This window comes from Spermophilus citellus, assembly GCF_964194105.1.
Source record: "Spermophilus citellus genome assembly, chromosome: 1".
Lineage (NCBI taxonomy): Eukaryota > Metazoa > Chordata > Mammalia > Rodentia > Sciuridae > Spermophilus > Spermophilus citellus.
In genome coordinates, this window is record NC_138182.1 from 118633961 (window position 1) to 118661068 (window position 27108).

The 27108-nt window shown below is 43.7% G+C and overlaps 3 protein-coding genes and 2 pseudogenes across 6 annotated transcripts in view; 3 read left to right on the plus strand and 2 right to left on the minus strand.

Moving 5' to 3' along the window:
• LOC308655642 (uncharacterized protein) overlaps positions 1–10539 on the plus strand; it is a 43445-nt gene extending 32906 nt beyond the window's left edge. Inside the window, exons 6-7 of one of the 2 annotated variants that reach the window (XR_014023484.1) lie at positions 738–844; positions 8647–10535. The gene's annotated coding sequence lies outside the window, so the exon portion shown is untranslated. Of the gene's footprint in view, positions 1–737; positions 845–8646 lie in introns of both variants that reach the window. The other variant, XM_081305718.1, reaches the window with a different exon arrangement.
• On the minus strand, positions 907–7278 carry LOC308655899 (olfactory receptor 2T29-like; annotated as a pseudogene). Its single transcript has one exon. The product of its transcript is annotated as an olfactory receptor 2T29-like (transcript).
• Positions 10540–11113: 574 nt separating the features above from the next.
• LOC308655668 (olfactory receptor 2T29-like) lies at positions 11114–13373 on the minus strand. The gene has a single exon (XM_081305769.1). It carries the CDS (start codon positions 13337–13339, stop codon positions 12377–12379), a length of 963 nt encoding a protein of 320 aa, XP_081161895.1. The 5' UTR covers positions 13340–13373; the 3' UTR covers positions 11114–12376.
• Positions 13374–13525: 152 nt separating this feature from the next.
• Positions 13526–14303, plus strand: LOC308655907 (ubiquitin-conjugating enzyme E2 N-like). Its single transcript, XM_081306329.1, has one exon. The coding sequence runs from the start codon at positions 13608–13610 to the stop codon at positions 14064–14066; it is 459 nt and encodes a 152-aa protein (XP_081162455.1). The 5' UTR covers positions 13526–13607; the 3' UTR covers positions 14067–14303.
• A 10352-nt stretch (positions 14304–24655) lies between these two features.
• Positions 24656–26012, plus strand: LOC308648709 (olfactory receptor 5V1-like; annotated as a pseudogene). Its single transcript has 2 exons — positions 24656–25169; positions 25734–26012. The product of its transcript is annotated as an olfactory receptor 5V1-like (transcript).
• The last annotated feature ends 1096 nt before the right edge of the window (positions 26013–27108 follow it).

Below are 27108 nucleotides of genomic sequence, written 5' to 3' on the forward strand. Positions count from 1 at the left end.
GAAAGCTTTACAGAACTCCTAACATTGCACCTTGCAACTATAGTGTGTAACCGAGGAATAAGCTGCATAATATTGCTAACTCTATAACCAGCCTAAGGACACAATGAACAATAATGTACTACTGATGCCAGGGACCTAATATAACTTATTGATTTAAATAAATCTGGCAGCTTGGACATTCGGTCATTCTGCCTCTGTACCTTGCTTCTGTCTACTTTTGATTTTGTATAGTTCTAGGCCTGGGGCTGGGCTCTGGCTTGTGTCCGTGGGCCTGCCAATCATTTCTTTCATATGTGGAAGCTAGTGCAAATTAAATAAATGAAGATGGCGGAGGATCAAATATAAAATGTAGGGAAGATCATTAGAGTAGGAGGAGACCAGAGGGAGATTGGAAAGGGGAGGATACAGAATGCATTTCATAAAACCATGTTACATGCATATGTAAACACACCACATGGAATTTCATCTTTATGCATATGCAGAAAGTACCAGTAAAAAACAAGAAAGTAAAAGAGCCAAAGGAAATCAGTAGAGCAGAGGAGGAGAGGTGGGGAGGGGAAGGAATGGGAACTGAAACCAAATTTCTTGCATGCGTAATTTTGTCAAAATGAAACCAACTGCTATGTATAATTAAAATTCTCTAAAAAAAAAAATAATAATAATAATCCCAAATTGCTGAGGGCCTGGCCAAGCTGCCCAGGATGACTTACTTTCCTGTCTGGCTTTGATACACACAGGGGGACTACTCCATGCACTTCTCAAACCCAATCACATGGTGGCAGTAGAAGACCACCAGCACCATCCAATTCAGAGCCATTCCTCTGGTGACCCATCCACAGACCAGGTAAGTTCTGGTCTCTCTTTCCTCTTACCTTGGGTAAGGAGTGAGTTCCAGCATGTCATCTAACTCCTCCTTTTTTGCACTGGTATACTTGTGTGGTACACTATGTACCTTTGCACTTAATGGGGTGGAAGTTGATATGGTTTCCCTGCTATAAATACACTCACCATTGGGCCGCTGTGCCTGTTGGTGGTGATCCAGAATTAGACTTTTTGAAAGAATCCAGCAACCATCTAAAGATAGCAGATGTGTGCTCACACTGCTGGCAATAGTCTTAGTGGTGGTCTCAACTTGTACCACCAGCTATATAGCACTCAGCTTTTCTAAGACCCTGAACCATGTCTCTGCCCCCCTCCATAGCTGTGACCCTGATCCTAATGGAATAGCTCATTTATTACCTTATCACTGCCATGGTCTCCACCCAAACCTACTGGGGTACCTAGAAGCATCCAATTTATAAGATACTTCTTGGACTGATTAATGTGTCCATGGCTCACAATTGCTTTCTAGGTGTGTGCATTTGGGAATAAGCCTCAATGTGTTCAGGCTCCCAGGCCCACCAGCCTCTGCTCTTAGAGTGTGGAACTGGGAGATGCCAGGACCTTACCATAGGGAGGTCTGCAACTGTGTGGGTGTAGTCCTGGAGGGGAGGAAAAGCTTGGACTTCACCTGCAGCAAAAACTGGCTCTGCTTTATCCTTAACCAATCAGTGTGGTTAGCAGAAAGCTCAGGTCCTTGCAATTCAGGTGTTGGTGACCTGTCCTCTCTCTTGGGGATGTGTCACCAGGATTTAAACTGCTTTCTCTAGGTGAGAAGACTAAGACAGCCAGGACTGTAAGATCCAGTTGGATTCCTTGCCATGTCCCGTGGGGGGTGTGGTAGTTAGTGATGCCTTTCTTAAGGCCACACAGAATGGAGGTGGACGGTAGGCCCAACAGACAGCTCTGCCTTTATGGAGATTGCTGCCCGGGCCTGAGGCAGCATGGGCCATTGGTCTCCTCTTCTCTGCCCCTGCAAACCCGGCACTGGCCCGTTTATTTCTCTGCCGCTGCCACCATCACCACAGCCGATTTGCATCCACGGGGATGGAAGCCGTGTCTCTATTGCCTCCCCTTCTGCCTCCTGGCCCTTAGCTGACCAAATGCATAGAGCTTTTAAAGTTTTCTGCCAAATATTACTCTGCCTAAAATCTTCTTTTTCCCCTTTTCAACATATTTCTGTACTTATTAACATAATAGAATTTTGTTGCTTTCAATATCATTAGTCAATTTGAATCCTTTCATTTCATAAAACTCAAAGAAAGAATATTTTTCTGGGCAGCAGGGGAATTCTTTGAGTATATTTACATGCAGCTTTTTCTGTAGAATTGTCCTGCCATGCTTCATGTTATTTTTCCTTATTTGCCATTCTACCAGTATATTTAAGATCTCTTAAAAACTTTTGTAGTTACAAGGCGCTCAATATTCTATTGCCTAACTTATTTAATTATCACTTGTGATTATCATATGAATATTCAAAACTTTGAAATATGACACTTTGACAAAGGTTAATAAGTTTTTCTCAAGCATGATATCAGAAAAGGAAGCTCTGGACCCTCAGGTTTGTGTCCCTCATGCTAGAGATGCTGTGTCCCTGGTGGGAACTGTGTTCTGGCTTTTCTGGATCCAGATCCTGGGCTTGCGGGAAGGGCTCAGGACAAGCTGAACCTGGTACAGCTTAACTGAGACTCAGCTCATCAGAAAAAGTGTGTAGCCTTCCCTTAAAGTGACTGCTGAGGTCCCTTGGGGGCCAGAATGTGTTATGGGGCTTTTAGGAAGATGATTGCCTCTTATGTCTAATGAGGGAGGAAATAGCAAGCTCCCTGGACAATTATGTCATGAATGACTTTAACCCTTTCTATGCTTTGAAATGTGCTGGAACACACAGAAGCACAAGCACCAAATCTGACAGCTAGGGACTGTTACAGGGACACAGCCATGGAACTGCCAGGAAGGGCCACCAGAGAAGCAGAATATCACAGCATCAGGGTTTTCCCTTGGTCACCCCTCCCCGTGGCAGCCAGTGCTGCAAAGCCTTCAGATGCGCCTTGTGCTACATGCAGAGAAGACCTGCAGCAAAGCTGGCCATCTGAGCAGAGCTGCTGGTCCTCACCCAGCCTCTCCCACCCTCACTGCAGCCACCAGGCTGCGCCTGCCAGGACCTGGGAGTCACGGCTCACCGGTTCTTCCACGAAGGCCCCATCTTGTCCCAAGATCTCATTCAGGATCCCACGCTGCATTTAGTTGTGGACTTTGATACCTTCAAAGATATTGAAGAATATTGATTGGTTATTTTGCCAAATGAATTTGATAATAATCATTTCCTGCATTATCATTATTGTGTTATGAGGTCAATGTTTTCCTCAATATTATAGGTTAGCTTTTACTGTTGATTCACAATTGTTTGTAAGAGGATGTAGGTTGTGCTTTTTAGAGTCTGGCTGTATATGAAGAGCAGGACTCTGATTTGTGCAGTGACAGGAAGCCATATTGGATCATGTGTATGCTTACACACAGAGACACACACACACACACACAGAAACAACAACAAAACCACACAATATCAAAAAACAATTCAAAAACATTCAAAAAGACAAACAGCATGGACAAAAGTGAATTATAAACCCACAGTTGACACTACTGAAAATTCTATGTAAAGTACATCTTGTGACCACCCCAGCAAAATATGGTAGTACATATTAGGCCACACAAGATCAATGCCCACAAAAAAATTGCAAAGATTAAAATCATTTTGTAAAGCTAATGTCTAGCTGCTTCCACCTAATGAACTGCCTCTGACTTGAACCCATTTGCCTTCATCACAAAACTTCATCACAAAACTCGATCCTAATGATCTCAGACAACATCATCCACTGGATGCTTTCACTCAGCTGAGAACTAGATTAGCTGGACAAGATCCAAGGAGCTGATTGCCCCATTGGTGCTCAGCCAAGGAGCTACAGGGGACATGAACAGGCAGAGGGCCTGGAAGGCCAGGCAGGCTCTGAGCACATGCTTAGGCAGCAGATGGGGGAAAGAGTTAATGGGGGAAAGTGTCCTGACATCCACCACTCAGAGCCAAGCTAGAAGGCTGCTTCTGGTTATGTCATTTACTGAAAGGGAACTTGAGAGACTCTTCGGAGTCTGGGTGACATTCTCCTCTTGGCCTGTTCACTAAGAATTAAGGGGGTGAACTTCATGTTATTCATGTGAACTAACATTATGGTCTTACAGGAACAAATTTTATATTTTAGTAGAATTTTAAATGAAGGGAGAAATTATTTACTTTAGTGTGTGTTTGGAACTTAGTAGTAATGGCCTGTGTGATCAAGAGGTCCGAGAGGGTGCCTGAGCATGGAGGAGGAGGAAGGAGACCACACCAAAGGCCAGAGGGTACAAACAGTGCCAAAGCAGCAGCTGAAGACAGCACCAGCTATTCCCATACCACCCTCTCCAGCTTCCTCAACAGTACACTGCCCAGTACTGACCACAGGGCTAGTGGACAGTGAGAAACAGGAGCAGAGGACAAGAGCTATAGACGCATTAGGAGAAATCCTGGAAGCACGTCTGCGACTTCAGCGGTCAGCTCGAGGCACCATGAGCACCACTTCTGTGGTTGTTCCTCCTCTAGAAACACCTTTTATACAACTGCTTTGCCAAAGGATCTTCAGCTGGTTCCTCAAAGAAAATAGAATCCACCCCTCCCACTTCAGGAAGCTTCTTCACTAGGTCTCTCAACCTTCTGTCCACGTCCCAGGACTCCTCAGGAGATGGCTCTGTTCTATTTTAGGGAGAAAGGGGAATATTGCAAAGCTCTGCACTCACCATGTTAAAAATAGTAATTTAACTTGCTTTGGTGTGGGAAGTGTGAGAAGGAACAGTATATGTAATACCTGGGAGGACACAGGGAGTCCTCAGGACTTTCCTGTCCAGCTGCATCTTCTCCTATCAAGGGAGAGTGAGTACAAATGAATCTGAGCTAAGGAAGAAGAGAGCAGCTTGCAATGCCAAAACCTAAGGGACTTGGCAAATGTCCTGGAGACAAATGGGCACCCACCTTGGTCTCTATGGGCAAGACACAAATCTGCATAGTTGATTAGGTACTGATTATGCCTGTGGCTGCATTAGCTATCCTCTTATATGTCCTGATTAACATTCCAATTCTACCACACAGGGTCTCTGACAAGCAACAGTGACTTCAGCTCCTGGCACTGAGCATCTGTTCTGCAGACATTTTGCCATGAGACTAAGTGCCAGGACTGTGGCCAGAAGGGTGTACTATCTCTGCTATAAATGTCTGTTATTTAAACCAAGGAAAGATGCACCCTTCAGAGCTCATCTGCAATGACCACCTCCTCCAGCGAAACCCCACCTTCCTACACTTAACTCCCCGTCAGTCCATTCACAGTAAGATGGACTGACAGAGTTACACCACCCATAGCCCAGTCATTTCCCTCCTGAATACCCCTGCATTGACACAGGAGCTTTGGGGACACCTCACATCCAAACCACATCCTTTAATAAGCTCCATGTTTTAAGAGCCACCTCAGATGCATCTCAGGTAGGGAGCCTGCCCCAAACCCTCCTTCCACCCAGGACTGGCATTCTCCCCATGGTCATCCATGTGGTCTTGATTCTTCATCACACAACGCGATACTAATGATCTCAGACAGCATCATCCACTACATGCCTTCATGTTTGGACCTTGAGAACGTTCCCCAAGGAATGTGGAGAAACAGCTGCACTGTCTCAATAAAGATTAGACACAATGATAAGAGCATGGTCTCCTAGATACTATGTCACACTGCTCCCAAGCAGAAAGTAGAAATTTGCTTTTTTTTATAAAAAGAAAGAGCCTGTTATTTAACTCTTTATTCATATATCATTTCAAATTCGCAGAAAATTAGCATGAAAAAATAATACAACTAATTCCAATGAACTCTAAACCTAGACTAACCTCTGATTAACCATGCACCTGTTTTGTTCATTTTTTCTCTCTCCACTAAACCAGAACACCTCACAACCATTTCCTCTAAATATCCACTGTGTATTTTGTAATGATATGAATATTTTCCCCTAGAAGGAGAAAGTCCTTGTCAACTTAGGTATATAAGGTGGATCCAGGGGAGCTGCATGAGGACTCTGAATGCACAAGCAGTAGACTGGGGAGGCTCACCCCTGAGAGGAGCATAGGGGTGCAGCACTGTGGAGTAGGAGCCCAGGAGATGGCACCAGGAGATCTTCATCATCTGACGTGGAGAGAAGGAGAAACCATGGAACCCAAATCCCCTACTTTACTGTTTCCTGAAAGACAGGTCCCACACTCAACATTTTCCTCAGAGCCCCAGTGACATCCTTGTTCCTGAAACTGTAGATTAAGGGGTTCAGCACAGGGGTGAGAATGGTGTAAAACACAGACACCACCATGTCCTTCTGAGGGGTGTGGTAGGAGCTGGGGAGCATGTAGGTGTAGACGGCAGCACCATAGAAGAGTGTGACCACCATCATGTGTGAGGAGCAGGTGGCCAGGGCCTTCCTCCTGCCCTCTGCTGAGTTCATCCTGTGGATGGTGAGGAGGATGCAGGAATAGGAGCCTGAAATGACTGTCACAGGGATGAGGAGCATGAGGACACAGCACAGGTACATGAGTGTCTCATAGAGCGAGGTGTCTGAGCAGGAGAGCTTCATCACAGCAGGGACTTCACAGAAGAAGTGCTGGATCTCCCGGGATCTGCAGAATGGGAAGGTCATGGTGACAGGAGTCAGCATGAAGCCATCCACTGATCCCAGGAACCAGCAACCAGATGCCAGGAGGAGACACACCCTGTGGTTCATGAGCATAGGGTAACGGAGAGGATGGCAGATGGCTATGCCTTAGTCATAGGCCATGGCACCTAAAAAGAAAAACTTAGTACCTGCGAGTGTCACACAGAGGAACATCTGCATCCCACATTCAGGGGCTGAGATGGTACTTATACCCAGCACCTGATCCAGGAGCACCTTGGTCACAGTGATGGAGAGGGACATCATTGAACTTCAGAGGTCACTGTCAGTCTATGCAAGAAAAACACCAGTCAAATGAGATGAGGTGGGGTTTTTAAATAGTGACAAAATAAGTTAGGAATATGGGTGGACAGAAAACACACCTGGCCTTTCTTAAGGAAATCAATAATGACTTCTTTCCCATTTTCTCTCAAAGACAGTAAACATTTCCAGCTCTCTGGTTCTGACAGATTAACTGTTAAATTTGATGCACTATCTACAGGAAGGTTCTATCATCTCTTCTTAGAAAGACTAGCATGAGCTATAATGCAGAGGTGTTCTTTTAAGAAATTAAAGTTTTTGTTTGAACCCTGGTAACAGTCCCTAAAACCAGCTGTGGCACTTCACTCTTTTTTTTTTTTTTTTTTAAAGAGAGAGTGAGAGAGGGGAGAGAGAGAGAGAGAGAGAGAGAGAGAGAGAGAGAGAGAGAGAGAGAATTTTTAATATTTATTTTTCAGTTCTCGTCGGACACAACATCTTTGTTTGTATGTGGTGCTGAGGATCGAACCCGGGCCGCACGCATGCCAGGCGAGCGCACTACCGCTTGAGCCACATCCCCAGCCCGGCACTTCACTCTTGACAGCCTTTGCTGGGAAGGGCTGAAGCAGAGGACACAGTGCTCCTAATGCTGTAGCTCAGTGTCCAGCATGACTGAGACCAGGGCAGAAGACAGGAGAGGTGCATAGAAGAGGGAAGGAATGGTAGGTGAGTGGGTGGGTACAAGGTAGAAGATATTTAGATGACACAGAGATGATAGGTGGATGAACAGACAGATTTCCTCTCCATCTTATCCTACTCTGTCGATAGATGAAGGGCAGGATCTATGGAGAATGAACAGGAATCACAATGGCTGCCCTATCTACCTCTGTGGACAAAGTGGAGCAAGACCAGAGTCCACCAGCCAGTGGGAGAAGTGGACAGCACTTGATGAATGAATGGAGGGAGAGAGGAGGCCGTGAGGGGAGGGAGGCTCCTGGGGGAATCTCTGCCACTGTCCTGGAGCAACACATAGTGACCCCAAGACACCAGGGGATCAGGGAACATGGTCTGCTCCACAAACAGGGCCTGGCATGCTCTCTCTCATTCTTCTCTAGGCAGTTGCTGGAGTTTCATAGGAACAGCTGGTGCGTGCTTCAGTAGGGAACTGGTAACAGTGCTGGTAGACAAATACTCAGCCATCCCTAGAAACCAAAAGCATCCAGGGATCACTGTCTTCACCTTCCCCAGAGCCTCTGAGGTCCTCACATCTTGTTCTTCCTACTACAGACTGACAATCCAGGTTCTCAGGCCTCTGCCTAACATCACACAAGTGACCCAAGCGAGGGTTTGTATCCTGCCCCTGGGTACAGCAGAGCACCTCACTGCTCAGTGTCCTTGGAAAACAGTGTCCTCCCTGTCATGGACAGCTCGGATCTGGTCCACTCACCATCTATGTGCTTAGAGAAACATGAACATGCTCAGGATACTTGCTTCCCAGCATTGCTGCAATCTCAGGAGTCACCTCCATGTGAAGCAAGGACAGCCCTTCTCCCTCTGCAAAGTTGCAGTCTCAGGACAAGTAATGCAGCTTCCTACCACCATCTGAAGCATAAGAAGGAATATATAACATTATATGTCCATAAATAATTGGAAATAAAAACTCAAAATTTAAGATGTTACAGTAAATAAATGTATATGAAAGTTTTAAGATGAAAACATTTTATTTTATTTTTTTCTGAAAAACAGGTGATAGAGAAAGATGAGGAAATGCCGTGAGGACATAACAGACCACCTCAACAGCAGGTCAGCAAGCCCAGCACAGCCATGGCCCTGAGCTCCAGGGCCACCTGCCTGGCTGAATTCACCTCAGAGGAGGCTGCACCTCACCCAGATGGCCGGGAGTGTGGCCTGGCTAAGTCACCAGGAAGAGGAGGGTGGCGTCACCCCTGGTTTAGGATGTTCACAGGGGACTGGATGAGACATGTCTGTTCACAGATCCTCTGGGGCCTGGAGGACACTGCAGATAGAGCTAAGGAAGCAGCAGAGCTCTCTGGGGCACAGCTCTGGGTCATCCTCATCCTGTCCTGTCTCCCTCTTTGTTCAACTCCAGACTTCACCAATGTTAACAATCCTCTCCACTCTCACCCTGTCTACAACGCCTGACCAGTGACATGTAGGAGGAGTTAGTCTGGATTGGTTTATCAACCACACCGTGAGTGTGTGTGTGTATGTGTGTGTGTGTGTGTTTAAGAAAAGCATCTCCTCCTCAGTGTCCTGGAAGCCTGGCAGGAGTCCTCCTCACAGATCCACCTCACTCTCTTACCTGTCTGCTTGTGCTCCTTGTTTCCTGTCATTCACTGGCCATCTAGGTCATTGTAATTTAGAATTTAATTTTAAAGTATTTGTTTTTATTTCAACTACTGACATGCAAATTATTGAGAAGTCTCAAAGCACAAACTGTTTCATTGAAAATTTAAATGTTTATTGTAATATATTTACCCAGATAAAAATCATGCTTTAAATGTTAAGAGTGGAGGTGTAACTCAGGGATTATGGCTCCTGCTGAGCATGCAGGAAGCCCTGAGTTCAATAACTAGCTATGCAGTAAAAGGAAATAAATCCTATCCTGCCTACAAACTATAAGTGTTTCAAACATCTGTTCAGTGTACACCTGTTGTAGCAGCTACAGTGAAATAGAGGAAGACAGAAGCAAGATCCTTCAACATCTGTTTTTTAACAGTTCCCTCTCAAAATTTGCAGTGAAATTCTTCTCAACTTTTTTTTAAACTATGTCTGAAACAATGCTTATTATTTACCCTGCCATGGAGGTCTTGTGACAGCCTGGGTCCACACACACACACTGTTGGCCAGGCTGCCTCCTGAACTGTACCTACCTGTGACCTGCAGGGCTTCAGCCTGTAGATGGCTTATCCTGCCTCCTTGTCCCCCTGGTTTCCTGTAACTCTGTGGGACGCAGCCCTGGGGTCCCCTCAAGTGTGGGAGAAACTAAGAAACTGGGACTTTTCTCCCTGCTGGAGATGGTCCGTGGCAGCTGAAGCACCTGGGCACAACAGGGGCCCCGTTGGCTCCAGGCTCCAGCATCCATAAGGCATTTTGAGTTCCAGCAGCACTGCAGGACTTGGGTACCTGTGTCGCTATGGCATCCTGCCTGTGACTGGGCTACAGTCTCCACGCTCAGTAGAGAGTGCACAACAGATGCAGAGGGAGGAATGGGGTCCTTAACTGACAGGGTCCCTTCTGCTCCACCAGCCTCACTTAGGTCATGGCCTCTTTGTATCCAACTCCTTGCATGAAGTCTCTTCAGCTTGAAATTTGTGGTGTTGCCTTTTATTAAAAATGATTTAATGTGGTTACTATGTATCAGGTGATTTAAACAGAAATACAGTCCCTTTCTAAAGGTGCACAGTTGTTCTGTGCTCAAAAACATCAATTATAAACGGAGCTGAAATAAAAATGCTTATACAGAAATCACTCTCTCGGTTAGTTTGTTTTGTAAAGTAATTCCATACAGGTAATAGTCATCCAAACATTTTGATATATAGCAATAAGTTGCTTTCTGTTAACCATCAAATCATGCTACAACATCCAGCTCTGCCTAAACCAGCCTGGAGTATGGTATTTTTCCACCTTAGTAAATTTATTAGAGTCATATTTGACTTGCATTTCTTGCTTACTAATATATCTATATGATTTTTCATGTTTCTCCATGTAACGACTACTTTATGGAATGACTATGTTCTTTGCACATTTTTTTTAGTGAAATCTTTTCTTCATAAATATACAGTGATATACTTATGTATTCAAAGTAGTAACTCAGTATAATGGGCTACAATATTTAATTTCATTGGTTATTTTTATATTAGTTTCATCAGAATGTCCTGAAGCATTATCTTTAATTTGACAAATTTAATGATTCCTTTCAGCGTTTATGTGCTGGGAAAATCTTAGTATGTTTTGGTGTCCTCTAAAATATCCTCCTTCAAATTTCTAAGAAATGAGGTTGAGTTATTTTTTATTTTTTATTATTTTTAGTACATTTACTTCTGAGACAGCAATAATTTATTTGGGGTACACTCTGCTGGTGGAACAGCATCTGGGGCATGGGGTCAAGTTTAAGTCTGGATCTAAGAAGAAAAATTACTAAGAAGTACATGGGGGTATGGAAACGGGGGTCCATGCAGGATAGCAGGACAATGTTGAAGTTGGGAAGGATAACCAAGGTGAGCAAGAGCATTACAATGCAGAAAAAAGTCCCTACTAGCTAGGGCCACTCAGAGATTCTAAGCAGGACGGAGTCTACTGGGAAACTCTATGGCCCTCCCTATTGTTTTTGGAATTAGAATTTGAATGTAATCCTAAGCAAGATTCTATGTGTAAACTTTGTAGTAAGGTTTTAATGCCATTTTCTTGGAGGGGACAACTTTTTCTTTGGTTAAGAGGATGAAATCTCTCTTCTACAAATGTCTGTTATTTCAACCAAAGAGAAGAAGCACCTTTCCAGGGCTCACCTGCAGTGACCCATCTAATCCAGACAAACCTCACCTGCCTACACTTAACTCCCAGAAAGTCCATTAAAAAAGATGGAATGATTAAGTTATAGTTCTATAATCTAGTCATTTTCCTCCTGAATATCCCTGAATTGGTACAGGAGCTCTGGTGAACATATCACATCCAAACCACATCTCTTAATGTTTCAAGTACTACCTCAGATGCATCTCTGGTAGGGAGCCTGCATGAAACCCTGCTTCCACCCAGAATTGGCATTTCCCCCATGGTCATCCATGTGGTCTTGAATCTTTTTCACATAACAGGATCCTAAAGATTTCAGAGAGCAACAACCACTGGATACCTTCATGGTTGAATCTTGAGAATGTTCCTCAAGGAAGGCAAAGAAAGAGCTGCGCTGTCTAAGTAAAATTAGGCACAATGATATGAGCATGTTATCCTAGATACTATGTCACACTGCCACAAGCCGAAATGTCCTTTTTATAAAAGGAAGGGAAGCCTGTTATTTAACTCTTATATGTGATTTGAAACTTTCAGAGTATTAGCATGAACAAGAATAGTACAACTAACTCCCATGAACCCTAAACTTCAACTCGTCTATGGTTTACTGTGTACCCATTAATTGTGTACATATTCTTCACCATCCCTTGCCTCTCTCCACCTATCAATAGGACACCTCATGGCCACTTTGTCTAAATATCCACTGTGTATTTTGTAATGATTTGAATATCTTCCCCTAGAAGGAGAAAGTCCTTGTCAACTTAGGTATATAAGGTGGATCCAGGGGAGCTGCATGAGGACTCTGAATGCACAAGCAGTAGACTGGGGAGGCTCACCCCTGAGAGGAGCATAGGGGTGCAGCACTGTGGAGTAGGAGCCCAGGAGATGGCACCAGGAGATCTTCATCATCTGACATGGAGAGAAGGAGAAACCATGGAACCCAAATCCCCTACTTTACTGTTTCCTGAAAGACAGGTCCCACACTCAACATTTTCCTCAGAGCCCCAGTGACATCCTTGTTCCTGAAACTGTAGATTAAGGGGTTCAGCACAGGGGTGAGAATGGTGTAAAACACAGACACCACCATGTCCTTCTGAGGGGTGTGGTAGGAGCTGGGGAGCATGTAGGTGTAGACGGCAGCACCATAGAAGAGTGTGACCACCATCATGTGTGAGGAGCAGGTGGCCAGGGCCTTCCTCCTGCCCTCTGCTGAGTTCATCCTGTGGATGGTGAGGAGGATGCAGGAATAGGAGCCTGAAATGACTGTCACAGGGATGAGGAGCATGAGGACACAGCACAGGTACATGAGCATCTCATAGAGCGAGGTGTCTGAACAGGAGAGCTTCATCACAGCAGGGACTTCACAGAAGAAGTGCTGGATCTCCCGGGATCTGCAGAATGGGAAGGTCATGGTGACAGGAGTCAGCATGAAGCCATCCACTGATCCCAGGAACCAGCAACCAGATGCCAGGAGGAGACACACTCTATGGTTAATGAGGACTGGATAGCGAAGTGGATGGCAGATGGCCATGTAGCGGTCATAGGCCATGGCTGCCAGAAGGAAAAACTCAGAACCTACTAGTGTCAAGTAGAGGAACATCTGTATCCCACATTCAGGGACTGAGATGGTACTCACACCCAGCACTTGGTCCAGGAGCATCTTGGGCACAGTGATGGAGATGTACATCATGTCCATGAGGGACAGCTGGCTGATGAAGAAGTACATGGGGGTGTGGAGTTTGGCACTGGAGTGTATCAGGATGATCAGGACAGCATTTCCAGACAAGGCCATCAGGAAAACCAGAAAAATGACCACACAAAGCAGAGCTGGGTGTTGAGATTGCCTGAAGAGTCCCACCAGGATGAAATCTGCCCACCCTGTGTGGTTGGTCATCCAGGTGGTGATGTCCATGAGGCTCCACCTTGGCCACAAAGAAAGCTTTGGGTTAATGTTGTACAGAGGGCTGAAGTGACTTTTTAGCTGCCACACACCTGTGCACCAGCCTGATTGTGCCAACCAGAGGACGTTCCAGAACCTGTAGATCCTAGGAGTTCAGATGACCTGTAGTAAACAATATTTTTTAAAAAGTATCTAAAAGCTCACCTGTGGGACTTGCACTCGTGGGTGAGGTGAGCAGAGCCGGAGACGAAAGCAGAGGCCGAACTCGGGATCTGACAAGATGGCCGGGCTGCCCAGCAGGATCATCAAGGAAATCCAGCGTTTGCTGGCAGAACCAGTTCCTGGCATTAAAGCAGAACCAGATGAGAGTAACGCCCGTTATTTTCATGTGGTCATTGCTGGCCCCCAGGACTCCCCCTTTGAGGGAGGGACTTTTAAACTTGAACTATTCCTTCTAGAAGAATACCCAATGGCAGCACCTAAAGTACGTTTCATGACCAAAATTTATCATCCTAATGTAGACAAGTTGGGAAGAATATGTTTAGATATATTGAAAGATAAGTGGTCCCCAGCACTGCAGATCCGCACAGTTCTGCTATCGATCCAGGCTTTGTTAAGTGTTCCTAATCCAGATGATCTATTAGCAAATGATGTAGCGGAGCAATGGAAGACCAACGAAGCCCAAGCCATAGAAACAGCTAGAGCATGGACTAGGCTATATGCCATGAATAATATTTAAATCGATCCGATCATCAAGTGTGCATCACTTCTCCTGTTCTGCCAAGATTTCTTTTTTGTTTGCATTTAATGGGCACAGTCTTAATAGAAACATTACAGAATAAAAGCCCAGACATCTTCAGTTTTTTGGTGATTAAATGCACATTAGCAAATCTATGTCTTGTCCTGATTTACTGTTGTAAAGCATGAGCCAAGGCTAGAAGTATCATCTGGATTGTTGCAAAACATTTAAAAGCAGTGGCTCTCTGCTTTTATTTATTTCCCCCATCATGGTTTAAGTATAAAGCACTGTGAATGAAGGTAGTTGTCAGGGTTAGCTGCAAGGGGTATGGGTGTGTTTATTTTTTATTTTATTTTATTTTTTTGAGGGGAAAGGTAGTTTTATTTTAATTTTATGGACTCCTTTCACTCCCCTTTATTGTGAGCTAATTGCATTGGTTAAAAGCAGCTAACCAGTTCTTTAGAATATGCTCTCTAGCCAAGTCTAACTTTATTCAGACTCTGTAGATGGACAAGCTTGATTGTTTGAATCAAAATGGGAACATTAAACAAATATCACAGCCCTCACTAATAACATTGTGACTTTGCTGTCAGGTATAGATTTCCCCCCTTCAAAAAAAGAAAAAAAAAAGAAAGAAAGAAAGAAAAAACTTGTGACCATTTTGTATGGCTTGTCTGGAATTCTGTAAATCTTATGTTTTAGTAAAATATTTTTTGTTATTCGACTTTGCCTTTGTACAGTTTATTTTACTGTGTTTATTTCATTTTCCCAATGTGACAATCATATTTAAAAATTAAAAAATGCTGATGAAACATTCTGTTTTGGTCTTCACCATCTGACAAATTGAATGGCAAGAGATTTTGCCAGTTTCTTTTCACTGATGCAAACTTATATTAAGAATTACTTAATGGATTATTTATAAATTGACCCTGAGCATGCATAAAGCATCAGTGTCTGACTTTTTTTTTAACCTCCTAGAAATTAAAAATAAATGTTCATTGTCTGATTTAGTTAGGCTATCATTGGTCTTGCCACAATGTTTGACAAATTACTGTACAGGGGTAGTCACAGCAAAGAAAGCATTAGTGACTGACATGTAGGACTTTCACATGTCGTGCCACATTTTTACCTCAGATGTGGTGTATGACCTTTTTCTTGGTTCCTATCTTTAAACTTCCTATGTGGCCACTGGTGTGTGTTATTAGGAAACATCAATTTGGTATTCATTTGGAGTTTGCTGAGGCATTTGAGTCTTCCTTATAGACCTAAGAGTGTATCTCAAGCAACTAGCTTGCATAAGTGTCATTAGAAAGGTTTATTCCTTTGAGAGCATCAAATCTTCAGTTAATGTGCTTTCATCTCCCTAGTATTTTCTTTGGAGCTCCTTTTATTCTTTAATTTGTTATTAGTAAATTTTTCTTCACTGACAGTTTCTTCCCTCACAAAACTGTTCTTTTCCACCTCTCTCCACATCTAATGCCTGATTCTTATTTTCAAGTCATAAATGTAGCCAGTCATAAATATGTAAATGTTAACCTTCACTTTGGAATCTTTTGTCTCTTGTAGTTTAAGGTAATGGACATTGTAGCCCCATCTGAATTTTCCTCACTCTTATTCTCATAATTTCTGGAGTTTCTTCAGAATGTGGTGTATTTTATTGTGCTCCTATGTAAGATGAAGAATTATCTATTAAAATTATGTTTTCAACATACAAAAGCTTTCTATGACTGGTAACTGGTATCCTTCCAAATAAATGCTTTGCTTGGTAATGAATGTTGAATTCAGAATAAATTTTTTTTCAGAATAAATTGGTAACTCTAATATTACAAATTTAGAAATTATTAACAACAGTTGTCACTTATAACAATTCTTGGGCTGAGGATATCTTGGACCACAGCTAATGAAATAGTCTCATTCTAGAAAATGATTGAACTTAGTAAGACTTCCAAGTAATTAAAGACCAGCATAAGAACTATAGATAGCATTGTTCATGGTTATAGCTAGTGTCAGTGATTTTCAAGTTATAAAATTCCAGATTTAAATTTGTTGCACTATAAAACCTGTCTAAAGTAAGATTAAAAGACACCCCCACCCACCCCTGTTGTTTTGCTAGAACCTATATTCTCAACCAGTGTGAGGAAGCAAGAGCCAGTTGTATGACTAAGATTTCTTGGGACTTAGTGATCTGGGAGAGGCTTTAGGCAAAGGTTGAAAACTGGCAGCTATATATGGCCTATGGACCTGTTTCCCTTGGCCCACACCAAGTGGTTGGCCATTTTTTTAAACTCCAGAAATTTCCTTGAAAAATACAGAATTTGTTATTTTTGAAGGATCTGAAGATCTGGCACTAGTGGAGCTGACCTACCTTTGTGCTTGACACCTGTTGAGAGGAATTGGGTAGCAGTCACTTCAAGGAAGAGCATGTCATTTGCAAGTTAGAATCCTTCCCAGCCCACCCTCTGTAACTTTGTGTAGTCCTGTTCTAAGTCTTTGACTTTGTAGCCCAAGCCAAACAGTTTGACAAAAATATTTAATATGTACCTGCTACAGGTTGAGGATGATTAGGTGGAGTGGCACAGGGATTTCCTTTTGAGGACCTCATGATCTAACAATGGAGGGGACACAGACAAGTAGATGTAGTTCTGTCAAGAAGGGAAGTACTCGATTGAGTCAAATGTATGAAAGATGATATATCATGAGCTTTGTAATGTTTTGAACAACCAATAAAAAAAATAAAAAATAAATAAAAATAAATAAAAAAAAATTAAAAAAAAAGAAGGGAAGTACTTGAAGAGTCCACTCTTCCGGATTCAAGGCAGATAAACACTCCAAGGCAGAGGGAACAACATATGCAAAACTCTGGGAGAGAAGCAAAGATCTGAACCTATCAATAAATGACTTTTTGAAAATCCACTCTGCCACTTTGGGTTTTTCTGAAATCCTGAGATGTCGACGTGGGCTTTACTTCTTTTGATTTGTTTTAGTTTATGTTGCTGTGATTTGCTTCTACTCTGAGAGGAGCAGTTATCCTTGGTCTTTCTAGAGTCCACCTAGTAAGATCTTGGACCTGATGTATATAGAACTTGAAGCTTACCCAAAATCAGGAATATGTTTGTAAAATAAATTTCAGAAGATACATTTAAAGATTAAGTACAAATCAGTTTGTAAAAGCCACAGGTGGTGCTATGGTTTAGCACTTAAAAGAGTGGGGGAGAAAATCTGGTCTACGAGACATTATAAGCAGCTAAATAGCACTAAGTGGCATCATGGAGACAACAAACTGGCTTTATTTTTCTATTTGATGGTTAGGAATGTTTTCTGGTTACTCTAGCGATATCCATTTTTTGTTACTGCAGTAGCAAAGGTTTAGAATTACAACCTTATTTAGAAAAGCTATCCCCCAAATCCAGACGCAATGAAAAATAGGACACCTAATACATCAATCTATGTAAGAATAATGTAATATTTCATCAAATAATTTATTAAGGGGCTGGGAGTAACATTTCATTTACCGTTTAGAATGCTGACTATCTTAAGGAGTTTTATCAGGGTTTATATGACAACACAAAGCAAAAACATGTTGAATGTAATAATTTGAAGAAATATAATAAAAATCTTTAATTCACCAAAAAAAAAAAAAATAAAAGCTCACCTGTGGGTGAAGTGAGTTGGTAACTTGTAGTGAGGTTGCAACAGTTCAAGATCATGAACTTCCTGAAGAAAGCAGTTTGTCAATGACAAGTGCATATTTTCAGAATCGTTGCTCAAAAATGTAGGGGACATTTGCAAACAAGGGGAATCACTAATTCCTGAGTTTAAGTTATTCAAGTGTGAAATAAGTGTTAATATTTCTGGTTTAACAATCTGGTTTTAGCTGGCATTCTAAAACTCTCAGATCTATATGGTATACTAGAAATGTTTAAAAAGTTGCTGAGACATAATTCATGGAATGCATATTTAACATTTGAACCCCCCAAGCCTATAGGACCAGGACATGCCAGGAGGTTCTGTGAGTCCGGAATGACTCTGCTGTTCTCTCCAGCACACTGCAGTCTTCACACAGGACCAAACCTTTTGAGACCCACCCATAAAGATCCAAGGTCATGACTGGTTTCCAACCTTGACTCTTGCTACCCCTGAGCCTCCCCTTCCTTGTCCACTCTGCCTGAGAGATGATGAGAATAACATCTGACCCCAGTGGTGAGGATGAAGTGAGGCAAAGAAATGAAAGTTCCCTGAATTCTGACTTTTTTGCACTTCTAGAGATCATTTTCAGTCTCTACAGGGAAAACAGCACCCAAAATATTTGAGGCAGGATTTTTATATAGTGACAAAATAAGTAAAAAGGGCAATGAACATAAAATGTGCCCCACCTTTCTTAAGGAAATCAATAGTGGCTTCTCCCACATTTTCAATTAAAGAGATTAAACCTTTCCAATCTTCTGCCTCTGAAAGCATAACTGTTAAATTTGATTCTCTCTCAGCCTGAGGGTCTAATGTCTCTTCTCTCTAGAAAGACTAGCAGTAACTACAATACAGAGGTATTTTTTTAAGAAAGGAAAGTTGAAGCACATTTTCTCCCTTGGCTACTACATGGCTTCTGATGCTGTAGCCCTAGGGTGTAGCATGACTTAGACCCACTGCAGAGGTGGACAGCAGGAGAGGTGCAGGCCCAGGGACAGAGATGGTAGGTGGGTAGGGGTAGTAGGTGGATGACAGACAGAGGAGAGAGACATGATTGACAGATAGACTTCCTGTCCATGAAATTCTAACCTGTTGGCAGATGAAGGCTGAGCTCTTTGGAGAATTTGAGATCTTTCCCATGAACTGAAATCACACCTTCTCTCCCGTCAACCTCTGTGGACAAAGTGGAGCAAGGAATGGACACAAACAGCTGCAGTGAAGACAGGGACAGAATTTTCTGAGAGGACAGAGGAGAGAGGGGGCAGTGAGGGAGAGGCTCTGCTACTGTTCCAGAGCCCAGAACCCCAAGAACACACAGGACCAGGGACACAGTCTGCTCCAGATCCTGGGCCTGTCCCACCTGCTCTCTTACTCTTCTCTGGGCATCTGCATACGTTTCATGGGAACAGACTGATGCACTTTTAACTTGGGGAATTGGTGACAATTTTGGTAGAGAAACCTTATTAGCCAGCAGCATCCAGGAATTGCTTACCTTGCTCCACCTTTCACAGAGTCTCTGAGGTCCTACTCTTCTTATTTCCTCCTAGTACAGACTGACAATCCAGGGTCTCAGGGTCTCTGCCTAACATCACACAAGTGACTCAAGACAGGGCCATGTCCCACCCCAGGGTGCAGCAGAGCACCTTACTGCCTCAGTGTCCTTGGAAAACAGTGTCCTCCCTCTGCCATGAACAGCTCGGGTCTTGTCCACTTACTGTGTGTCATCAGGGAAAAATGAACATGCTCAGGACACTTGCTTCCAGCATTGCTGTGACCCTAGGAGTCATCTCCATGTGAAGCAAGGACAGCCTTTCTCCCTCTGCAAAGTTGTAGTCTTGGGACATCTAATGCAGCTTCCTATCAACCATCTGAAGCATCAGAAGGAATATATACTCCTATGTCCATAAATAATCCAAAATAAAAATACACTCCTTAAAATTTTGCAGCAAATAAATTCTATATGAAAATTCGAAGATGAGAACACATTTCTATTTGTCAGAGAAAGATGAGGAAATGGCATGAGGACTTAACAGAGCACCTCAACAGCAGGTCAGCAAGCCCAGCACAGCCATGGCCCTGAGCTCCAGGGCCACCTGCCTGGCTGAACTCACCTCAGAGGATGCTGCGCCTCACCCAGATGGCCAGGGAGTGTGGCCTGGCTAAGTCACCAGGAAGAGGAGGGTGGCATCACCCCTGGTTTAGGATGCTCACAGGGGACTGGATGAGACATGTCTGTTCACAGATCCTCTGGGGCCTGGAGGACACTGCAGATAGAGCTAAGGAAGCAGCAGAGCTCTCTGGGGCACAGCTCTGGGTCATCCTCATCCTGTCCTGTCTCCCTCTTTGTTCAACTCCAGACTTCACCAATGTTAACAATCCTCTCCACTCTCACCCTGTCTACAATGCCTGACCAGTGACATGTAGGAGGAGTTAGTCTGGATTGGTTTATCAACCACACCGTGAGTGTGTGTGTGTATGTGTGTGTGTGTGTGTGTGTGTGTGTGTGTGTGTACTCACGTGACCATGAAGTGGATTCTGTGAGACACTATTATTATAGGGATAAAACCTGAAGCTCAGAGTTCAACTAATGCATCAAAACTATCACTCTGATCAGTGCTGTGGGAAACTAGACAGAGGATCCACCCCACATCTTCCCCCCACTCTCTCACTTCCCTGCATGTGCTCCTTGTTTCCTGTCATTCATGGCCATCCAGGTTGCTCTAGTTTAGAATTTGATTTTAATCTTTTTGTTTTTATTTTTTATTACTGACATGCAAATTATTGAAAATTCTCAGAGCACAAACTGGTTCAATGAGAATTTAAAATTTAAAATTTAAATTTTCCTTTTAAAAATTTAAAATTGTCCTTTGAATGTTAAATCCCTAGAGTGGAGGTGTAGCTCAGTGGTAGAGCTCCTGCCTAGCATGCCTGAAGTCCTGAGTTCAATGCAATAAAACGAGATGAAGTCCTATCCTGCCTAAAAAGTGCAAGTGTTTCAAACATCTGTTGAGTGTACATCATGTCGTATCAGCTTGGATAAAATAGGAAGACAGAAGCAGGCCCACCATCCTGGAATTTGTAACCAATTCCCTCTCAACTTTGCTCCTGTGTACATTCTGAGTCATGCTGGTCATTTCCCCTGAGCGGAGGTTTTGTGATGGCCTTGCTCTACCACACTGTCTGTTGGTCTGGCTGTCTCCTGCAGCCACCTGACCTGCAGGGCATCAACCTGCAGATGACTTGTCCTGTCTCCTTGGTCTCCTGGTTTCCTGTAAAGCTGTGAGATGCAGCCTTGTGGGCTGTTACAATGTGAGTGGAATAAACAAGCTGGGTGTTTTCTCTGGATATGGTTCCTGGCAGCTGCAGCATCTGGAGGTGACAGGGACCCTGTGGGCTCTGGGCTTCTGCACCCAGAAGGCAGGTTGCAGTTCTGGCAGCACTGCAGGATGTGGGCATTTCCAGTCAATCAGCAAGACAGACATCTAGCAAGAGCTTCTCATAAAAACAGAGACACAAAACTGAGGTGCTCAGTTCCCATTCTGCCAAGGAACTAATCTTCCTGCTTTCCCATTCCTGACATGGTTTCCCTGTGTGGGTGTGTGTGAGGTGATCTGTGCTTGGTGTTAAATCCTCTTGAACAGCGAAGGGGTGTCAGTACTGGACTTCCCCCTCTGCCTGTCCTTAGAGTCTGGCTGAGGTGGGTACAGCTGCCCTTGCTCTCTTTGGCCTTCATAACATACAACACCCTCCCCGTCCCTTTGCTTCAGTCTGTCCTCACAGTGAGGTGAGTCTTCAGGAGGCAGCTCATAATTGAGCTTGATGGTTTCATAAATTCAGCCCCTCTGTTCATGTTGGAGAAGTATTACACAAATGTCTGTCCTAAGACAAATTCTAGCACATAATGTTCTTTAGTGTCCTACAAGTCCAGTTCTATCTGCCCACTGATTGTTCTGAAGTCATTGGGGGAGAGTTGTGGTCACCTGTCCTCTTTCAGTTCTTAGCAATATTGAATACAGAGAGTGGTTGTGGGGATCAGAGACAGGTCTGTGCCCTTGGTGCTCCGGTTCTGCTATGAATAGAAGATGTCTTCTCTGGACTTTGGGTAAATTGGGGAAGAAAGGGCTCAGAGCAGCAGATGAGCTTCTACCATGCAATGGAATTCAATAACCATCACAAGCATATTTCATAGTGGGGTTCTGGTGAGTGTCTGCAGGGTTCCTGAATGTCCTATTCAGGAGGTTGCACACCCACACAGCTGGAAATGCTAGAGTGAGCTCCTGCAGAACCACCTCTAAAGCTGAGTGTGTGAAGGGCAACTTCCACCAGGTTGCACTCAGGCTGCTCCCTCCTTTATTCTCCACTGAGCATAGACTGCACATAGGGAAAGAGGCCCTGTCCTGCTCTGGAGGATCAGGCCCACAGAGGGTGAAGACAGCAAGTAGGAATCAGACACTAACCAGACCCCTAGGAGCAGGGATTTGGTGCGCACACCTGGAATCAAGGGCTTATGTTAAATTTCTGCATTCAGTAGAAGACAGTTTCCCCGGTTCTTAGCAGAGTTGTTTTATAAAAGATCCCTCATAATTGCTTTTGTGTATTCTAACTCCAATATGTTCGTTGTGCTCAACTTAATGTCAATGTGTTTGAGGCTATTAAATAATTCTAGGACTTCTCCACAGCAGGTAACTGTGGAGAAAAGTTTGCATGCACATATTTAATCATATCAGATGTTAGGATAAAGTTAAATTTCCCAACTTTAACCAACTTTCCAAAATAAATAAGAATTCCCTATTGGAAATGTTGCTGAGATAAGCAGTTGTCAGAGCTTTGTCATAGGGCCTGCCTGAGTCAGGAGTGTCAATCATGTGAGTGTGGACTTGGGAGGAGTGAGAATAGGTCTGCAGAAGGAGATGACCTGTGGCCACTCCCCAGCATCTTCCTGCTGCTGTGTCACAGCAAGTGTCCTGTCCTGTCTGAAAAATAAGGCTTGAGGGACAGCATCCCCAACAGGGGTCAGGAGCCAGAACGTCACTATGGTACCCCTGGACACATCTGTGCAGAGAAAAGATGTGTGGGCTCTCTCTCTTCCGGCAAGGAGGTCCACGGAACAGCATAGAGGAGAGTGTGGCTGCAGAGTCGCTAATCAAGACCTCTGAGACCAAGCAGGAGGCATGTCTGCTTTTATTGAGCAGTTACCATGTATATATATTCAGGCAGCAGCTAGGCAGATTATAGGCAGCAATCAGTGCAATTTCTGCTAACTGTCCTTGAAGCCACCAATCAAGGAATGGGCTATGGAGCAAGCACACATGGCCTCATGCCCAGGGCTGTGCCTACAGGGGTAAGTGGCCTGCTGCTCACGTGCCTAGCACAAGGGAAGTGGCCTGCCACCCAGAAGCCCTTAACATATGCCATGTATGCAGTACTCCATGCACTTGTCCCTACAAAGAGCAACTGTTTGAAAATGTGTTTGAACTTTAGATTTCTTAGTACATGTTTTGATCTTCTCCTTTTTCTAAAATATATCCATGTTCATTAAATATATTGTACTGAAGTAAGTGTAGTGTATAATATTTTGTGAATTATATTACATATTTCATATTTCAAATTGAATTAATGAAGTACATATATAAGACTTTCCTTATAGAAATTTGACACTAAATTTTTTTACTAAATAATTTTAATGATTTTATTGGTGCATTATAGTTATACATGATAGTGAGTTTTATTTTGAAATATTAGTATGTGCATGAAACTAAATTGCCACCTTTCAGCCCCCTGTACTTCCCCTTCCCCTCCCCTTTCCTATTCCCTGACCTCCTTCCTGTTGTAATGGCCTTCTTTCTATTTATTTGTTGTTTTTTAAATTAGCACTGGGCAGATAAACATAAGGGTGGCCTTCCCTGGGGGTTTACATATGTGCACAGAATAGTTTGGTGAACCTCATCTCTCAGCTCCTCCTCTCCCCATCCCTGCTCACCACCCCAACCCTTCCACTCCACTGTCTTCCCTTCTTGAGGTCCACTCTTTCCCCCATTCCTTATTTTGTTCTAACCCACATAAGAGAGAAAACATTCCACCCTTGGTTTTCTTACTCTGGCTTATTTCACTCAGCATGAAGTTCTCCACCTCCATCCACCTACCAGTAAATGACATCAGTTCATTCTTCTTGGTGGCTGAGCAAACTCAGCCGTATTAGTCCACATTTTCTAGATCCATTCATCTCTTCACAGGCTCCTGGGCTGATCCCCTATCTTGGCTCTTGGGAGTTGTGCTGTAAACGTGGATGGATGTGGCTGTGTCACTATACTAGGCCAATTTTAGTTCTTTTGGATGAATACAAAGGAGTGGGACAGCAGTGTCATTTCAGGGTTCCATTCCTAGTTTTTTGTTATAGCTAGTGTTTTCCAAAGTATTATTCCAAAGGATTATAAAACCGAGGAAGGCTGGGGAAATCTATGGGCAGGAGCACCATGAGGAAGGAAGGGGTTAAAAAAGACCCATCTCTCCATTCACTGAAACACCCCAAGTGGTGACCTGGGTCAATACATGAAATAAATACATGAGACCTCTTATCTGAAGCCCCCACAATGAATGGGAGGAAAAATTGTCAGACATCTGCCTCCTCTGTTATCCTCTCCTCTCTGCTTTACCCTCCCTCCCCTCCTCTCCTCTCTTCATGAGACACTGTTTTCCTGCAGTGTAATTGGGGAACGGCTGCAGAGTGATTCCTCAAAATACAATTTCCTGGATTATGATTCTTATATAAGCTGTTTCTAGGATGTTTTTCCATTGAGAGAAGATGAACTTCTCTAGACAAAGGACCTCCCTGGACATATTCCCAGCTGACCTCCTCTTAGCTATCTGTGGCCACTGCATCTGAACACAACTTCAGAGGGGGAGAAATGTCCAATCAGACCAGAGTGACTCACTTCATCCTCAGGGGCTTCTCAGACATCCCAGAATGGAGGCCAGTCCTCATTGTCTCTTTGCTGTTGGTCTATGCCTTTGGCCTCCTAGGGAACATGTCCATCATCACAGCTGTGCTTAGAGACAGCCGCCTCCACCCACCCATGTACTTCTTCCTGAAGAATTTGTGTTTTCTGGACCTGAGCTACACCTCAGTCACCATCCCCAGGCACTGGCTACCACCCTACAGGGCCCTGGGGTCATTTCCTACTTCTAGTGTGTGGTTCAGCTTATGTTTTTCACACTTGCTTCAGCTGAGTGCTTTCTGCTCATGGCCATGGCTTATGACCAGTACATGGCCATCTACAGGCCCCTGCTCTATGGGACCATCATGAGAACTGGTGGTGCTGGGTTCTGGTGGTCCTGTCCTGGGTGGGCGGGGTCCTCTACTCAGCCTTCCACACCGTCAACACCTTTCCCTGCCCTTCTTTTTTTTTTTGTATTGATATGGTTTTATTTCCAGAAACCTTACAAACTATGGTTAAAAAAATAAAAGATTGCTAGACTATCTAAGATAGTTTGGTAAGATGGCTTAATATAATTATTATTTTTTTTATTGGTTGTTCACAACATTACAAAGCTCTTGACATATCATATTTCATACATTAGATTGAAGTGGGTTATGAACCCCCAATTTTACCCCAAATGCAGATTGCAGAATCACGTTGGTTACACATCCACAATTTTACATAATGCCCTATTAGTAATTGTTGTATTCTGCTACCTTTCCTATCCCCTACTATCCCCCCTCCCCTCCCCTCCCATCTTCTCTCTCTACCCCATCTACTGTAATTCATTTCTCTCCTTGTTTATTTTCCCATTCCCCTCACAACCTCTTATATGTAATTTTGTATAGCAATGAGGGTCTCCCTTCATTTCCATGCAATTTCCCTTTTCTCTCCCTTTCCCTCCCATCTCATGTCTCTGTTTAATGTTAATCTTTTCTTCCTGCTCTTCCTCCTTCTGTGACATTCCCGCTCTCATGAGGCTCTCCTGTGCTGACTTCCACCCCAGGGAGGAGGTGGGCTTTGCCTCATCTTGAGCTCCTTCACCTTCACCGTCCTCTCCTACATCCGCATCCTCTCCACCCTCTTACAGATTCCCTCTGGGGACGGCCGCTGGAAGGCCTTGTCCACCTGGTTCTCCCACCTGACCACCCTCCTTCTGTTTTACGGCAGTAGGGGCTTTACCTATCTGAGGTCTGCGTCTCAGGACTCCCCCATCCAGGGTCGCCTGGCACCGTCTTTTACTCCATCCTCACCCCTTCCTTTAACTCCGTCATCTACTCTGTGAGGAACTGAGACATGAAGGTCGCGCTGCAAAGGGTGAGCTATCAGCGGAGTCTGAGCGCTGGGTGCTGCACACCTGGCCGTGGTCAAGGGGTCTGATGCCCAGGGGGTGCAGACACCCTCCTCCATCCCTCCCCTGCTCTCCCGCTGAGTCTCCCCTGTGGATGGACGTCCCCACCCACCACCTGCTGCTTCTCCTCTCTCCCCAGAAGGTCTTTCACTTCAGTGGTTTTACATACAGTTCCACCACAGAAACATACAAATCTTGATTTCTTCATATTATACCATAAAAATCATTTTTAAATAATTCTTCTTCTATTTAGTAAATCTGTAAGAATTCTTTTTTTTTTTTTCCTGTGAGTTTTTCTGGAATGGTATTCTCAAATCTTTATCATCACTCTCATGCTGTGGCCCCTAATAATGAATGAATTTCCTTTTTTTTTTTCTTTCTTGACCTCATTTCCCTGAATATAACAGGAGGAACACATTTTTAACATTTCTAAAATCTACTGATTCCCCCCCTATATTCCAAACTGCCTGACCATTCCTGATGCAACTATTCAGCCCATTCTCTGCTTAGACATCCAAAGAGTAGAATGCATTGTCTTTGATCTTTAACTTTCTAAATATCATGAATTTCCAGTTCTCACAGGTTTTTCCTGAACATTTCATGATCCTTTACTTGCTATTCCTTCTTAGTCTCCTTAGTCTTTCGTTATCTGTTGTCTACAATCAATAATCAATGTTTATTCAATTCAGTGTTTTTTTAAGCACCGCCTCCCCTTTTTTTTCTTGAAGAAAGAACACTGTATTCAGACAACAACTGAAACCCCCAGATACCAAGTGGATGTTAAGGAGGACACTGGGTGGTCTCAGGGCTGAAGCTGGACTCTGCCCTTCTCCACCACTGTTTTGTATGGTTGTATTTTCAGAAAATTTAGAATTCCATCCCTGGGACAGAATTAAACTACAGTTGCAGTTCCTTTTCATGCTTGTCTCCCTATCCCAACTATTGATAGCAAAGTACCAGGTTATCTTAATTTATTTATTTATTTTAAAATTTGTTGGTTCTTTTTAGTTATACATGGCAATAGAATCCA

What these genes read in the sequence shown, in the direction of transcription:
- LOC308655668 (XM_081305769.1), bottom strand. Translation starts at nt 13,339, where the DNA reads ATGGACATCACCACCTGGATGACCAACCACACAGGGTGGGCAGATTTC.
- LOC308655907 (XM_081306329.1), top strand. Translation starts at nt 13,608, where the DNA reads ATGGCCGGGCTGCCCAGCAGGATCATCAAGGAAATCCAGCGTTTGCTG.